Here is a 17,698-nt window from a genome sequence, read left to right as displayed (position 1 = left end):
CTTTTATCTTTTTTTGTATGATTTATCAAGATTATAATATTTGAGAGTAAGCAAATCCAGCTTTATCAATGTGTAATTTAGTTTTGATGTCATAATCTTAACATATCCATATATGTGCAATAACATGATGTAAAAGGTAAGATAACAGTTTGTCACTATAAATTATTGTTTGTAATAATTACTATATTCTATATATGCTTTTTTTTGTTTTCTATTTTCAAAGAAATATTTGATGTAATACAACATCTGTAGAAGAAATGATAAAAGATAACTTTTAATAAGGATTGCAAATTTGTGGTTTATTTTTCCTCTTCTGACCTTAATTTCATATTTAGGTTTTAGGAGAAGTTTCAGTACCACTTCGGCTTCTTCCCAAAAAGAAATTAACAGAAGAAATGCTTTTGCCAAGTGAGTATTAAGAAGATTTAGAAAAACACCTTTCAAGATGAGCATGACAGGATTCTGTGAAGGAAGAAAAATGGAATTTTGTATCTTGGTAGAATTTTACATTGCTTGGTAGAATTTTAACACTTAGGAGAAAAGGTGTGAGGAGTATGTTGGGAAGAAACCTTCCTCCTTTCTATGCAAGCTGTATTAAAAATGTCACCAGTAACTACAAGTAGTATACTTCATATATTCAGAGAGGTTTAGTATGTTAATCAAAGTTGGAGGGGTTTACATTTGGTGTTGTCATTGCATAGGGTGGATTGATTTTAAACTCTGTTTACTTAATTAGTCAGAGATTTGATTTAATATTTTTGGTAATTGTGAAAGAAATGTCAGGCCTATTTGCATAAGGTGATCTTACAGTTATTTAAAAAAAACCTTCTACTTCCTGTTGTAGAATATGCTGCTTAAAATGCTTTTTTTGTTTGTTTTTTGTAGAGAAGATACTCTTTTCTCTTTTTCATTTATATTTATTTACCCCAGACCCACTTTACTACCCCTAAAACTTTTCTGAAACTTTTAGAAACTTTTTTACTTTTAGAGGAAGATGAGGCTCTTGACTGACTGGATTTAGGAGTTCTTTTTTAATTTTAAATACTCCCAGTAACCTATGACCAAGGCCCTGGGGTGCGGAAGGCTGGCTGACTAGGGAAGCACACATCCTTGCTTTTAGTAGCGGGGCCCTAGCAGGCACTACAACTTGAGGATGAGCTGAGCAACAGGCAGGAAGTGTATCATTCATGCGGCATGAGTGATCCAGAGGTTTCACAAAGTATCTGACATTTCACTTGAGGTCCCGACTTGTCCTAAGGTGCTGTTAGGGACTGTTTAGTGGGTTTTGTTTTTTTGTATATTTTCTTCCTTAAAGCTGTCAGCAATTTTGAGAATCTTGAAATTGGTCTCTTCACTTGAGTAGCTGAATGAGTTTAAGGGCAGAGCTTTATGCTGTGGTTTATTGGAGCTATTGAAGAGTTCTTAGGCAGAATGGAAAAAATTACTGAGAAGAGACAACCAGGATATAAAGGATTCTGAAGGAGGAGGTGTGTCAAAAACCAATGTTAAGATGTGGGTGAGTGGAAGAGCGTGATTCAGAGAAACAAGGGTGGGAGCAAAAATTTGAACTGTGCAAACTGTACAGCATGTACGATTACACACAAGATAACCTGCTGCCATGAGAAAAAAGTATCAGTACTTCTGTTTGTTTCCTATACACATGAAAAGAAATGAAGATTTATTGATACTTCTACAGATTGGGACTTGTGCCTGTTTAGAAAAAGAAAAATAATTGAGGATATGTAATCAATTCAAAAAATTTACTTATTTTTACTTACATAGTGTGTGACCAAAGTATTTGGTGACCACTGTTTTAAGGAACAAAAGAAAGACTTCAGGTTTTGGCAGGTACTAGGAAGTCTGTCCCTGATCTTTGGGGTAAGAGAGACTTTAGAGTGGTCAGGGGACCTTCCGCTGAAGGGGCAGGGGTGGGGGGGGGTGTTGTGCTGCTGTTAATCTGGTCCCATGATGTAGTTTTAAGAATGTGGGTTGGGAAAATGAATTATGGAGATTTCCTAAGCACAGTACCATTTTCTTGTCCATTCATATGGAAATAAATGATACTTTCAGAAGAAGGATGGAAAACATACAAAATATGCAAATTCCTGGGTAAGAACTGGGGACAAGGGACATGTTGGCCCCAATGAGCGTGGAAGAGAACTGAGGGCAGGGGAAGTAGCGACTCGGGGCCTTTCCGGGAAGGGACAGGATTTGCTTTTCCAGATGGCAGTGATGAAAGCATGTCATTCAGAGGAAAAACTGCTGGAAAGGGGTTGGAAGCAGTTCTTGTACTGTTGGAATCCTATGAGTATCCGATGCCCAGAGTGGGGGCAGCAGGAGAGGGAGCAGGAGACCTCAGTGCAGCGTCCCAGCGCCCTGGAGGCTCACGGCGCCCTCCCTCAGCCCAGAAACGCCCAACCGTTGATCTGCCTCCCCCGTCACCACACCCATCCCCACGGGACCAACCTATTTCAGCTGCTCTCATGTTTTCACAATGTGTCTGCTTAAGAGTCTTTATTGTGTCCAGCTGGGGAATCCAGCCTATGATAGGATTTACTTGGTCTGCTCAGATGTGAATGTCTTTAGGTAGAACTCATGTAATCCAGTTTGCTGCAGGTTCCGCCATTCCATGTCCAGAGTCCTCGGCACAGCGAGTAAAGGGCTGCACAGTCGGCTCCTGTCTCCCTACTGACTTGTGTCTCGTGCAAATATCCTCACAAGTGACTAGCAGTTCTCAAAACCCTCTGTGCTGTTAAAAGACAAAGCAATACATACTGTATTTTGCTGACATGACTATGCCTGCTTCCCTTTACTGTCTGCTTATCTGTCAAGTGAGCTCAGGTGTCACTTCCTCACTGGAGTATCTTCCCTGAGACCTTAAGAGCAGGCAGAGTCCTTCCTCTTTTGTGCCCCTTCCGTGCTGGGCCATCTTTCCTGCAGTATCTGTAACATGTTCCTGATCACGCGTCCACGCTGGGACCTGGTCCCAGGCTTGCCATTTCAGAGATGGTCAGTTAATGTTTTTGAATGAGTACACAGAGCCCTCAAATCTAGTATAATTCTAAATTTCTTATTTCCTTGGGCTTTTAGAGCTTTGCCAAATCATTCTTAATACAATGTTGTCTTTACCCAAACCATTGATTTTTGGTTTAGCTTTTGAATTCATTTATTACTTGTTCTTCCTTTAAAAACTTTTTGATTGTGTGAGTTCATTGTACAAAATTTGAAAAATTATGAAAAATTAAATTCAGATAAAAGGTTACCTGTAATTTTATCACCTAGGTGAGATATCACCGGTAGCATTTTGGCATATACTTTTCCAGTTTTTCCTAAAACGTGTATCTGAATTTTTAAGTAAAGTTGGACAAATCATACTCCTTATACCCTTTGAAAGCCTTTCCTCTGGTTATATCCTAGATTCTTTAATAGTTTCCCATAGTGCGATTTTTGCAGTGTTGTTAAAGTCTGTGTTGTGATATGGGAACATTTTCATGACATAATAAATAAAAAGAAATCATAGCTTAACTACTGGTAAGTGCCAAACTTTTACAACATGTATCTATCCGTCCCTCCCCACCTCTGAGTGTGTGTGGGTATGGGTGTGATGGGCTTTATTTTCTTCCAGTTCTTTCTTTTTTTCAATTTATGCATTTGACCCTTTAGTCTATTTGAATTTATTTTAACTCATAATGTGTGGTAAGAATAATATTCTTTTTCCCAAAATATTAATTTTTACAGCATTCCTAATTGAATGTTTACTCCTTTTCCACTGATTTGAAGTTTTACTTTGTCACATAAGAAATAATGATGTGTATTTTTCTAAGATATCTTTCCTGTGTCAAAAGTACATTCTTGAGCCAGGGCCACACAGTTTTAATTATTGTGACTTTATAATTTAACATAATGACAATATAAATATTACTGTATTCTCTCTCTGTCTTTTCTTAATTACTAATACCCATTATGGTTGTAAGGCCTGGCCTTTGTGCATGGACAGCCTTGGATTTGAGCCCCATCTCTCCTCTTTACCATCTCTCTGACATTAGGCAAATAGCTTAATTATTTTGAGCCTTGAATTCCTCTTCCATTAGGAGATAATGCCTACTTTACTGGTTCAAATGAGGTTGGATGAGAATAATGTATGTGAAGTGTTTGGCACATAGTGAGTGCTCAGGAAATAATAGATGTTGTCATCATTTATGTGACATTTAGAGTTATTTTGTGATTCTATAAATAGTGCCCCTTTGGGGGTGAGTTTGGGGGAAAACTGACATATCTGTTTCTATCCAGGGACAAAGCTCTTAATTTTTCCCTTGTATGTTCGTTAGTGAATATTTATACTTTTCTTACAGGTATTATGTGTTGTTTGTAAACTTTATCTTTGTGCATTTGACATGGTAAATAATATGCTTTTCCATTATGTCTTCTAAACTAGAATTCTATCACTTAGTGGGAAATTGGCTTAGGACAAGTCTTTGGACCTCAGTTTTCCTCCCCATAAAATTAGAGTGCTCTTCCTTTCTAAAGGGTTGCTAATGGGAGGAAATGAAGACATTGTGTGTGACAGTGTATTAGAAAATAAAGAAAGTAAAATAAAATAGGAAGCAGGACCCAGATTCTGTTCTGCAGTCAGACGCCATGCAGTCTTGCCAACAGGTTCTGCTTTGGGAGTGGGGAGAAAGGTTCTTCTGGAGGAGGGGTCGCGCGGCTGGAGTGCAGGAGGCCCCGCTGGTGGTGCTTTCTGGATAACCACCTGGGGACATCCCAGGTCGTAGAGCAACCAGATCCTGGTAAAGTTTCTGTGTGAGTGAGTGTTCAGGGTCAGCTGCTTCCTGGGGTTAGTGGCGGAAGCTCGAGGGCTTGTCGGCTTGAGTCCCTGGACAGGTCCCAGGGAGCCCGGTAGTTGGTGTCAGGTTGCATTGGTGGTGGTACTGGGAGGCAGTACATTGTATGTAATATTTTGTTCAGAGAGAAGGACAGGAATCCTGCTCCGGGCAACTGAGAGCCTCCGTAATGGTAGCAGGGAGGGAGGTAAGCCCTTAAGTGTAAGTGAGGTCCGTTCATAGAAGATATATATGTACATTTATTTTCTGAGTGGCAGATGAACAATTCAAAAATTGTCTTCATGTAAAGAAATATTCAACAAGTGAACAAAAGGTAATTTTGTTTTACCATGGGCAGAATGCTAGGTTCTTTTCATTTTGCTTTATGTGATAATGTTGATAGCAGTTCAATAAGAGTATATTTTCTAATTGCTATTTTACTGAAAGCACATATGTACATATACATATGTATAGTATATATATATACATGCTAATGAAATGTTAAATCCAGATTAGGGTAGTAGTAATACAGCCAAAAGAGAAAAACTGTTTGAATGTTAAACAAAAGTATATTATAATAATTGCTGTTTAGAATTTTAAAAATAGGGTTATGAAAAAGTATTTTCTTTTGCACGTCAGTTGTGAATCTGGCAGTGGAATATGATAAATTGCATCACGTGGCTTTCGTACTTAGAGATGTTCTTCCTTTCCGCCCCTGCCCGACCAGATCGAAAACTGCTCTGCGCCGGAGCTGGAGCAGCACCGCCCCGGGCGGCCTCGAGGCGAGTGTGAGGCTGCACGAGGGCTCCCAGGTCCTCCTCACCAGCTCCAGCGAGATGGGCACTGTTAGGTACGTGGGCCCCACTGACTTCGCTCCAGGGATCTGGCTCGGACTTGAGCTTCGAACGGCCAAGGGGAAGAATGACGGAGCGGTGGGCGACAGACGCTATTTCACCTGTAAGCCCAGCCATGGAGTCTTGGTCAGGCCGAGCAGAGTCACCTACCGGGGAATAAACGGGTCACAGCTTGTGGGGGAGAGTTGTTGAGTTAACTTCATATATAAATATATATATATGTGGTGTAAAACAAAAGAGTCCATGGCAAATGGTTTACTCTATTTAGCCATTATTTAAAATTTGAAACTATAGCTATCTTTGTAAAAACTAATTCAGAGACTCCTTTGAAAAGCTAGAAATATGAGCTGTGGGTTTCATGGCTCTCTTAGAGTAATTTCAAAATAAGCATTCTGACCCAAGAAAATTCTGAGACTTAGGAAATAATGTGCCATTAGGTGACCAGCTGATGTTGCTTACTCTGTTTAATTTTTGCACACACAATTTTGCACACACATATGCCACATTTGTGAAGTTTTTCACTCATTTTGGTTAACACATGACATTCACGTGACCTTTTTCGGTCAAGTATTTTTGGCGTTTTAATTTATTTATGTGCCAACAAGTACAATAAGAGAATAGTATCCATATGACTAGTGTATTTTTCAGTAGAATACTTTGCCCTTTGAGGAATGCTCCATCTAAGACACAGTAAAACTTTGGAGCTGGTTGGGCCTTTGAGGCTCTGGAGCTCAGCCTCTCTCACCATTGCCAAATCCAGAAATGGAGGTGTAAGGCAGTGCTCTGTTACCCCGGGTGCTAACTAGCTAGCTGGTTAACAGGGCTACGAAGAAAACATGGGTCTCAACCTGTGGCCCATGCTCTTTCCCCTACACAAAAGGTATAATCTCATACTGTTCTTCTGTGGTGGTGACTGAACCACAGAAACCCTTCATTTGATTTGTGAATTTTTTGTGCATACTTTATTGAATTCCTTACTGGATATATTTATAAAACATACACACATGAAGCACTTTTAAAACATGATGCACTTTCATCTTTGCAGAGAATTTGTCATCATTTCCTCCTGGGATATGAAAAACATTAAAAAAAAGTATTTATGAGAAGAGAGCAAATTAAGATGTGTTAGGAAGAATGTAGTATCTATTCATTTAAATGTTTGTGATTTCACAGTTTTTTAAGTTGGCAGTGTGCTTGCTGTCATTGCTATTTTCATATTTTCAATTGTTGCAAAATGCAGCCTGCAGTCAAGCTACAGAACCGTATCATGTTTTCATTTTCCTTTTCAAGCACGTGTTAGCAAACTAAGCTTCACAATAGAGTGATGTAATAATGCAAAACATTTGTATCGTGGATATGTATTGAAGTTTATGTCCTATATATGTAAAGATTTATTTTTTATTGTAGATATTTAGACTTTAGACTACCACAGAAATATTGGAACAGTTTGCTTTATAAGATTAAAAGTATCATTCTGAATCGAGCTCACTTTGTGCTTGGAAACATGTTGAAGTATTTTGCAATATACTATTTGAAATCTAAGTTTTTTTGCTTTGTTGCCTTTTAAAAAAAGTGTGGTATTCCAAATATGACTAGAGCTATTTTCCTGAAATACACTTGCAAAATAAAGCTGCTTTATAATCTAGGAATATTTTTATTGATTGAAGAAAACGACTGTATTGTGATTCAAAAGTACATTTATTTTATTATAGAGCTTATTTCTTATTTCTTAAAAATTCTATTTATACCTTATTGTGAAATCCATGACTACACTGAACTTGGATGTCCATAATTTTTCCTGTTAAATATGAAACACTTTAAGTTAGACACAGTAATGCTAACACTGAATTCATTTTGAGGTCAGAGAATCAATTGTTCTCATATTTAGTATTATTAAATCCATATAATGTGTATGTTTACATATAGTATACATACAAATCGGGTGTTTTCATTGTGTTTTGCTTATTAAATGTCATTCAAAGTTCACTTCTAAATGAGCATTAATAAAGAGGGATGCTGTTTTGATTCTGGAATGCCATCTTGTCCTTTACCCCACCTGCCACTCTGCTTTTCCCAGTACCTCAGGAGTACAGATGCTGTGTACCTTTTCTTTGGTGTGGTAACGACTTGGATCTGCCCTATCTCTATAAAGAGTCTTAAAAAGTATCATGCTTTCTACTGAACAAGTAATATTTGCAGTCACCCTCTATTACATTGTTCTGGTGGACATTTAGAGAGACATTTATGAAAAGAATGTGTTTCTATAGTTCTCTTAAATTGTTTAACTTTCTTTATGCCAGTGGGATTTCATTTGTTTACGGTAAGACAGAATATTTTTAATTTAGACTTAAAAATATAAATAATTACCTACTGAAAAGTTTTGCTTTTATATTTTAGGGTAATTTGGTAGCAATATTTTTAAGTCCTTAGAAATGTTCAGATACAGACATTTGCTGCACCTGAACTCTGAGACTTTGAGACAACTTGGTACAAATCTGTGCACGCTGCTGTCCTCTTCATGTTTTATTTTTCTTCTTAGCATTCACCACCCTTGGTCATGCTAAACATTTGGCTTATTATTTTTCTCTTCCCTCACTAGATGGAGGGATGGAATTTTGTTGTTTTGTCCATTTTATCCCTAACATCTGGAATAACACTTGGCACCTAGTAGATGTTCAGTAATTGCTTGTTGAATGAACAGAGGCACTGAAGGCTATTGGTTGTTCAAAGTAGATACTATCTAGCTAGCTTTGGACAGGTAGCCCTGAGAGAGGAAGCACAGGATGGGTAAATTTTGCTAGGTAAAGAAGGAAAGAGGAGAAGAGAAGTTAGAGTCATGGTCCAGAATGGTGACATGTAGGAGATAGAAGGCTGTTGAGTGATAGAGAATGGGGTGGGAAAGAATCAACTGGGTCACCTAAGGCAGCTGCCTGTGGGGAGGCTAAGGAAAAGCTTTTCCTAAGAGAAAGCTCCCTGTGGCTGGCTTTGCATTTCTACTTTGATATGATGATACTTTGAGAACATAGTAAGTAGTATATGTGGTTTAATATAGAATTAGCTGGATATTTCTCAAGCTTGTACAACATTGGTTTCTGTGCCAAGCATTTTCATTTCAGAATTTTATTTTGGACCTCCCTATTTAGAGTGTCTGATAATGTTATTTAAGCCACATTGGCCTAATGTCTAGAGACATAATGTATTAGGAATCATTCTTAAGAAGCAGCTATAGTAATTTTAAGTACTCGGTGGACACTGTTTGTCTAAATGATTGACTCAGAGACTCACTATATGTATCCCACATTGCAAGGCAGTAGGATGGTTTATTTTTTATTTTTCTCTATGCCCTTTGCTTCACTATACTTATTTATAACACAAATACAGTAGTTAATACAAAACACATTATCACACAGATATTTTTAATAATCATTTATACTATCCCTTGATACATAGGCCCTTATTTACAAACAGTGCCACATAAGCTGCTTGAATATACAACAGATATGTCTAATGAAGCTTGTATGTGGGATGGACAAGTTAAATAGGGCATGTTAAGGTTTTATCACAAGTAGAATATGCCTATGCATAGGCAAAAAAAATTTTCTACCAAATTTTTGCTAATGCTCCTTTTTATAGGAGGGAAAAAATATATGTGAATTTGAATAGATGGTGGGTACATATTATTGACAATAACATCTTTTCATTATACTTGGTAGAAACAAAACTGTTTTTCTGTAACCAGCCTCTCCCTTGAGGAGAAAGGCCCCAAGGGGTGTGAGAATCTTTTTCCCCCCTCTTATTCCTTTAGGATATCTTATAATGAATAGATTCCATATTAAAGCAGCAGCAGTAAGTTTCTTCACGTACTAGACAGCTCAAGTAGGGAGGTGTGCTGGTCGTGGTGCACGGAGGAGTGGGCAGCGAGTTCTGAATTATGTTGGTGAAGATATTTTAGGTGTTTAAATTGAGGCTAAGTTTGCATTTTAATTTAGCTTAAAATATAACCTGTCCCCAATGATCACTGGTGTCATTTAAAAAATGCCCACAAATCTGGTTTAAGTTCAGCTCTAAAATCCTAAGTGAACCCAGAAATACAAGTCTGTTGCTACTGTAGTTACATACACATGCCCTTGTAGGCTTCTTAGCCAGAGGAATTTGGGCTCAGGATCAGATGTTTAGTCAAAGTTGTTTGAATTGGTTAAATGAAATTAAATAGGGAGTTTCTGAAATCTACTTGTACTGTACTGAATCTGAGTTTTAAACATTTCTAAAGCACAGGAAGTTGAAATACCCAGGTGCTGTGTTCTCCTTGACCTGTGTCAGTCTCATGGAGGGTAAGTCCTGTAAACTCCAGCCTAGTAAAGTTTATCATGGTTTTACTCGAAGTAGACTTACCTTCTTAAAGACTGTACTAATTATTTTTCACATAAATCAAATCAGACTGATGTGGAAATGAATCATGTTGAAATTATACACACAGTTTCAAGCCATTCTTTTTATTCTTTCTTTCACATGACTTTGAGATTTAGCTTAGATCTCAGTCAACAGCAATAGTTACATTGGCTGTTCCTGAATAGCTCTTGTTATGAGGGATAGATGTTACTATCCAATATACTTGGAAAAAATATCCTAAAATAGATTTTAAAGTGATTTTTAATAGTTACAAAAGTCCCATATTAATGGTGGGGAAAAGTGGATTTTTGCATTATAGACAATAGAGAAAAGTAAAAAATGTCAGCCCCTTTTACTGAACCTGCCAATAAAAATATCTTTCTAATAAGAAATGAAATTTTATCAAATGATCTTTTCTCTTTATTGAAGGGAATAGAGCTTAGGGAGTGGAAAAATAGAATGAGATTTCTTGAGGCCTCACTTCACACTCCTTGGTGTGTGACAAAGGAGAATCCAGTGTAATGTTCTGCTTTAGTTTCTTAACTTGTATAAAACATCACCAGCTGCTTACTAGTACATACAGAGGAAGAAGAATTTCTGTCTTTAGTACTCCATTATTTCTTCTGAGAACTGTGAAATAGTAGTATATAAATATTACTTTCAAGCAGTACAAAAAGGCTTAATTTTTTCTCAACTATTAGATGCACTAAAATGTAGAAAATTTGCCTGTAATCTTCACAGTCTTATCTTTTGGTGAGATATTTGAATTAGTTATCTCTTTGGGATTCTGTTTCTAGAACCACTAAAAGGTATTTTATCAACAACATGTTTCCAAAAACAGCCATCCAGTGGCGGGGAGTGTCTCTGCAAACCTGAAAAGGAATCTCTCCAATCCTGTGGTGCCTGGGAGAGAGGACTTCTTCATAAGGGCACAGGACACTTGTTCGGGGATGCATTGCTCCACAGAAACAGACACCTCTTGGGCTCAGACATGCGGCTGATTCTGGACTTTCTCACTTCGGAAATGTGCCCTGGGAGGTGTAAATTGACAGCTGACAGAAAGTGCATTAGATCTATCTTTGGATATTAGGTGTGGTAAAAGATTGCCTTCCCAAGATAGGTTTTACGATCTTTTTTTAACTTGGCTAGTAAGGCTGCAGTTGTAGTCAGTGTAACAAAAGAGAAATAAGTGGTGTGACACTGAAGGTGTGAAGGCCATTACATATGGATGTGATGCCCCTGGTCCCGCCAGCTTTGCTTCTGTCGGGAAACCTCCCCTGATTAACTGTTAGGCTATGCTAATGATTTTATGATTTGTTAGAGGCCTTTGGCTGGAAAGAATGAACAGAGGACTGATACTAAACTTCTTGTCTGCTTCTGTATAAAGATTAAATATAATTTGGCTCACTGGGATTGTGCACTGAATTAATTGGCTTTGGCTCTAAACGAATTAAGAGTCAAGGTTAAAGAACCCATGTACACATACACACACATCCCAGTCACATCCTACTGACTGTGGGCTGAGTGTTGAGATTTACCTTACACAGAGGTGAAGTCTTACAAAATCACAGACTTCAGAGTTGGAAGGGGCCTTTGAGACCAAACTGCCCATATTTTAAAATGAGAAAGTGAGAGTCGCAGTAACTGACTTGTGTGGCAGAGGCAGACAGCGCCGTGTAACACCTACGTCTCTTAGCTCCTACCCAACCTGCTTCCTGTTAGCCAAACCATCCAAAATATTACAGTCAGCTGAAATTTCATCTGTCTTGATACTCATCTATATTGGCAAGTAACTTCTCTCATAACGTAAATGTCCTAGGGAGCATCAATACACTAGTTGCTAAGGCTTAGTGAGAGTTCATTTACTAAGACTGCCCTTCAGCAAATACCAGCTGAAACTAGCCTACTGAATGAGCATTTAGTGACGGTGGGATAAAGAATTGTGAGGAGGCCAGTAGGCCTTAGGAGATGAATGTACTGTGGAGATCGCTTGGGAATGCGTCTGACAGAAGGATTAAAGGCATGGACATGAGGCACCCTGCAGACAGATTTGGGCAACTGCTGGTTTTAGCCTGGCAGGCCATCTTTACATGGATGAGTAACACACTTGTCTTACATTTACTGAATACTCAGAGGGAAGTCATTGCTTCTGTTCTGTGGTTACGGTTCATCTTCCTCCCTCCCCTCAATTCTATGTATTAGTGTGTTCTTACACTGAGTTTTTCAAATGTTTTGAAGTTGTTAAGATAGAGCTAAAAATAAGTTAGTACTTGCATGGTGCTTTAAAAATGACGCCTACTCGGGATACCAAATGAAAATGGAATCTTAATAGAAGCCTTACTATCTATTCTCACTAATTATCTTTTATTTTTGGGCATCTTGTGGAGTATTACGGGAATGCTGGTTTCATTTTGTATGTTCACACAGTACGGAGAGCCATCTGCTGCAACGAAATTAGCAAAGTCAAGTTGTATGTTCCTTGGGGACCCATTTCAGAAGTCATTAGCTCAAGACAGATTGACAACACACCTCATACAGTTTTATGAATCTTGTCATGGGGAATCTGTTATTCAGAGTAGTCTGAATTCATAGGCCTCTTGTTTTAGGTCTATAAAGCTCATATGAATTTTAATCCTGCTGTTACTGGAGAAAATCAATTAAAATAGCCTGATCTTAGAATTTCTTAGTGGAATGAAGGTAATCTACAGTTACATAATATCTTACAGCTATAGACTTTACCGGAAAGTATTCTGGCATCTGGAGATGCCAGAAACTTTTTTAAAAAGTATCCAGATTGATTAAATCTCTTCCTTTCTGTGATGCTGATTGTTAACACTTAGTTGTAACTGTGGTAGAGAATCTTTACATTCTTCTTTTGAGATGAAAAGGACTTGGTTCTGGCAGGGTTCTTGCTGTTGTTATTAAATAAGTGACAGATGAAGTCAAACATGGCACTAACAGGAGAGTAAAGAGGCGGGAGAGGCGCGGATACGACAACTCCCAGGAAGCGTTGGTGGTACGGTAGGAGGGCGGGGATGTGTGGACACACTTGACTTTTGCAATTCTCCCTGCAGCCAACGCCAAATCACTTGGGAACCTGAGAAGCATCTGAGGGAGAGCCTGTGCTTCCAGTTTACAGCCTCCCTGGGGGTGGGGCAGTGAGAAAGGGAAGTACGTGGAGACCCTGAGCCAGGTCTGATAGCCCAAGGAGAGCCGGACTCACGCCCTAACTGGTGGAAGAGAAGCCGGTCTTCCGACTCTAAGTAAATCAGACTCTAAAAAAAAAAAAAAAGTTCACTCCTGCTATTTTGATTTGCTATAATTTTGATGCGTCACATACCCACAAACTGGTCATTCCTTCACAAATTGCCAGTTTCCCAACAAAGCAGTTGAACTTTTGATGAGCTTCTTTATAGACTCAGAATATAAATAATTATTCTAGCTTATGGTTTAATTAACATAGCTTCAGCAAACTTTAATTGTGCCTGTTCATATTCTAGGTAGAACTTTCTATCATTGTTAATAAATATGAGAGTCCATAGCATCTCTATGAATTGCTGTCACCATACGGCTGGTGCAGTATTGAGGGGACCGTAGTCCAGATTAATGTCATGGCGATACTTAAGGCTTACAGTGAGTTAAATGAAACGTCTTGAGGTCATCATAGCTCAGAGTGGAGTTGTTTATTTACTTGACCGTGTTTACAGGCTTTCAAGACTTGACTGTCATTTACATGAAAGTTGGTACCCATATAAGACGATGAGAGAGAACCGACAAATCAATCTCTGTGGTAGTTAAGGCACAACCTGAAGATGTACTGGATTTGTAGTTTTTGAGAAGAGAAAGGGAAAAGATTTTTTTCCCCAGTAGTAACAATAGAGAGCTGGCTGTTTAACAATGTAGCATGCTCCCTGTTTAATTGGTTACTGGTGTTATAGGTATAAAATGAAAGTGTTCTCAGTTTTGACAGCTCCTCTGTCATTATCCTTTAGGAGAATGTTTCTTCCAAGTGTGATTCTTGGACCCCTTCAGGTGGCTTATGAGTTAGATTAATGCTTATATAATTAATGCTTATATACTTAATTTTTGTGCCTGGCATGAGCTAGAACTTTACACATGTGGTTGGTAACTTAGATATAAGTTCATTGATGTTTCATTTTCATGTATGTTTGATAAGCATATTTTGGTGTTAAGAAAATGAGGACAAGTGGCGTGCAGGGTATCACTGCTTCTACAGACGTGCAACAGCTGCTGGCCCATGCGGGCATCTGCCAGAGGGGGAATGAACACTTGCTAGTGTTGGCTTGGAAGGGAATGGCTTTCCCACACCCAAAGTGATACTTTTGATGTAGGAGAAACTGAGGGAGAGGAGGGAAAGGTAAGCATGTACACAATCCTTTTTTGTGGGAATGCTTAGTGCCTAGTGTGTAGTAAGAAATGCTTTCCTCCCTAAGTGATGTTTCGGTACAGCTACCACTGGGAAGAAACTGGGCAAGAGAATGGAGGAGAAGCAGAGGGAGAGAATAAGCGTTTTCCTGAAAAGTGAGCGATACTGCGTATGTGTGCGAAATTTCAGATTCCACTTCATTTTCATGGAGATAGAGTTCATCTGTGAAACCAAGTGCAGAACTTCCACTGTAACACTCCAGTGTCGACCTCAGCACCCCACATCTCCTCAATTCTTTCGCTCATTGCCACCCCGAGGATAAATCCTGTTTCAATCTGCAGCTTGTAGCTCTACAAATTACGCTATGTATATCTCAGCAAACCTGTGTTTCCAGGCACGCTGGGATCCATGACTGCGGGAGGAGACAACTCAGGGCAGCACTGGAAGGAAGGGGAGCGCATCAGGGCCTCTCTAGGGCCCCTGGGGGGCCTGCCACTCCAGTGACCCTCTGTCTCTGCAAGTAGAAACGGCAGTTTGGTGACCTGCATGATTGAAACTGTTAGAGGTTTTGGCCCAAGACGTCTTGACACTTAAAAGTGCCCACAAATGGATATGTTTCTATGCTGTGATGTTTCACTGCTGCTTAACATTTTTGTTTTTAAATGATCAGCTAATTTTAATTAGTGGAAAATTTCTAAGTAATTAATAATTCAAATCTTGAGTTTCCAATGCATTAGGAAACCTCACACTCATTTACTTTTAGAAGGAGGGTTTTCTTAAGGCATGAGGTATAGTAACAGGATGTGTGAATGTGTGGACCTGGACAGGTACATGATTACCCTCAAAGCACAGTGAATGTCTCATTCACAGGACTAGCTGCACATTTTCTCTGTACTACCATAACCAGTCACCATTTCCCAATCGTCCTTGAATCGGTGCAACCACGAGCACCTGCACAGCTACAATGACATTTCCGTATCTGTGGCTCTCCTTTCCCAGTAAAGAATGTCTTTCCTCATGTACAACCAGCTCCTTTATTTCTTTTCCCTTTCCCCTCAAGCGGTCCAGGTCCCCATCAACAAGGGAAGGGAACATCTATGGCCCAACTACGAAACGCGGAAGCAGCTAATCCCGCTGCGCGGGCGCAGAGCGCACAGTCCGAGGGAGCAGAGCACGTGTACATCGACCATGCATAGAAACTATACAGCCGCGTGTGGGCCTTGCATTTCTCGCTCATCTTTATGGTATTTTCTTCGTTTGAAAGACTAGGACGAACCCATGCTCAAAACCTTTTTCTAAAGCATTGTGAAAATACAGCTTTGTATGTGGCACTTCAAAACAAGTTGGCACAACATGAAAAGTGACGTTCGGTCTCTGGCCGTGCAGGAGCCGTCCCCTGCCCTCCCGCCGCGGGCTCGGGGCCGCGGCGGAGGGGCCCGGGGTGCCGGCGGGCTCAGGGCCCAGGCGCGCCCTTCCGGGCGGCGTGCTCGTGGTGGCCGGCCCCGGGGGCAGCGGCCGCCTCCGCGGGGAGGCCCTGCTGCTGGTAGCCGTAGTTGACGTTTCCGCACGGGAAGTGCCGCAGCCGGAACAGAGGGACGTCGGCCGCGCGGGCGGTCAGCGAGGACGGCTCCAGGAGCAGAGCGGCCCCGGGCGGGCGGCCCGCCGCGGCGTTCGCAGGCCCGCCGCAGCCCCGCCCCCGGCCCGCGGCGCCCCCCGCGCGCCGCCGCTCCTCCGCGGGAGGATTGTCCTTGGCGGGGTTCTCGGTGAACCACGAGCCGTAGGTGGGGTTCCACAGGCTCGTCGGCTTGTTCCTGGCTCCCTGGGCCCTGTGCAGCTCCGGCGGCGCGTGGGCCTGGGAGAACGCCATGTTGACGTGGCCCCGCTCCGCAGCTGCGAGGGCGCGCGCCGTTGCCGCCGCTGCCGCAGGCTTCTTGCCGGCCTTGCCCGCCGCGGACGGCAGCGGGGCCGCGGCGGCTGGCTCCTGGGCCTCCGCCCGCGCGGCCGGCGGCGCCGAGGCCAGGAGGGGCGGCATGCCCTCGGGGTCTTTGGGCCTCACGGGCACCTTGTCCTCCTCTTCCACAGGCGGGCCATATTCTATGGGCAAAGCCGTGTTGATCACGTCGGGATCCTACAGGTGGGGGAAATGAACTGATTAGGACGTTAACTACCGACCAAAAATCTTGGATCCGGAAGCTACCTTAGTGACAGCCTCATCCAAATTTACTTTCCAGATGAGGAAACCATTCCGTGTTTATCAGAAACACTGATGCTTATTAATCTATAGGCACTGGGGAATAAGAAACGAGTGAGACGTCCTCCCCATCCTTGACGAGCTCAGCTGGTGAGCAGTGTGTACAGGGTGTTGGGCAGCAGCCACCTGCCTGGGGCCGGGGAGCAGGGCCAGGAAAGGCTTTGCAGAGACCACTTTTGGCAAATCTCAGAGATTTAAAAAATGGAATTTTTAAAAATTATGAATTAGTTTAAAAAATTACTCTGGTCTATTCTCAATAAAATCCAATTAAAAAGAAAATATGTGTGTGTGTGTGCGCGCGGGCGCGTGCATAGGGGACAAGGGAAGGAGAGGAGAGAGAGACACACACACCGCCTTGGCCTACAAGGCTTATCTCCTGTTCTCTTCCTAGCTACCTCCCACTGCCTCACATTTGGGTGGGTTACACTTGATTATACTTTTTTCTGTGTTGTATCATTACATTGCACGTCACAATGCCCTGGTTCTTCAACTAGCCTGGATCTGACGAGGACTTTGTGAGGCCCAGGAAACACTAACAATGATGTGAGGAAAACCATTTACCAAACTGACTTTGTGTTGGATTATTTTTACAGCAGTAGATGTAGATACAGAAAAGCAGAACTGGTTGCCAGAGGATGGAGGAAAATTTGTGGAAGGAAACTTAAACTTGGGGACTTTAAATTCTTTAATATTTTATGCAACTTGGGAAAACCATTACTTCAGTTGAACAGAAAAGCACAGTGGTCCAGTATTCATCAATAGTTTAAGAATAAAAACATAACTACCTTCTGATTCTCTTTTATTCTTTAGTTTCCTTCCCTGTTAATTATTAATTTCTATAGTGAGTCACTTGAAATATGCTTGCGTAGAACTACCAGCTTTTAAGAGGGATATTATATACTTCGGAGAAAATTACTCCAAACTTTTTATATTTCAGTGGATATATTCCTCCAATATTATAACATAATAGCCTAAAAGGTCAATGAACATCAAG

General features: G+C 40.8%; 2 protein-coding genes across 6 annotated transcripts in view; one reads left to right on the top strand and one right to left on the bottom strand.

Moving 5' to 3' along the window:
- CLIP4 (CAP-Gly domain containing linker protein family member 4) overlaps positions 1 to 7,293 on the top strand; it is a 62,216-nt gene extending 54,923 nt beyond the window's left edge. For all 4 annotated transcript variants that reach the window (XM_036903605.2, XM_057497301.1, XM_057497300.1 and 1 more), the window contains exons 15-16: positions 336 to 408; positions 5,551 to 7,293. In XM_036903605.2, the coding sequence (XP_036759500.2) occupies positions 336 to 408; positions 5,551 to 5,869 (392 nt within the window). In that variant the 3' untranslated portion in view covers positions 5,870 to 7,293. The remainder of the gene's footprint in view (positions 1 to 335; positions 409 to 5,550) is intronic.
- A 5,952-nt stretch (positions 7,294 to 13,245) lies between these two features.
- ALK (ALK receptor tyrosine kinase) overlaps positions 13,246 to 17,698 on the bottom strand; it is a 676,956-nt gene continuing 672,503 nt past the window's right edge. The window contains exon 29 of one of the 2 annotated variants that reach the window (XM_036903608.2): positions 13,246 to 16,581. In XM_036903608.2, the coding sequence (XP_036759503.2) occupies positions 15,907 to 16,581 (675 nt within the window). In that variant the 3' untranslated portion in view covers positions 13,246 to 15,906. The remainder of the gene's footprint in view (positions 16,582 to 17,698) is intronic. The other variant, XM_036903609.2, reaches the window with a different exon arrangement.

This window comes from Manis pentadactyla, chromosome 2, assembly GCF_030020395.1.
Source record: "Manis pentadactyla isolate mManPen7 chromosome 2, mManPen7.hap1, whole genome shotgun sequence".
NCBI classification, from domain to species: Eukaryota; Metazoa; Chordata; class Mammalia; order Pholidota; family Manidae; genus Manis; species Manis pentadactyla.
This window is presented reverse-complemented; position numbering and strand designations above follow the sequence as displayed.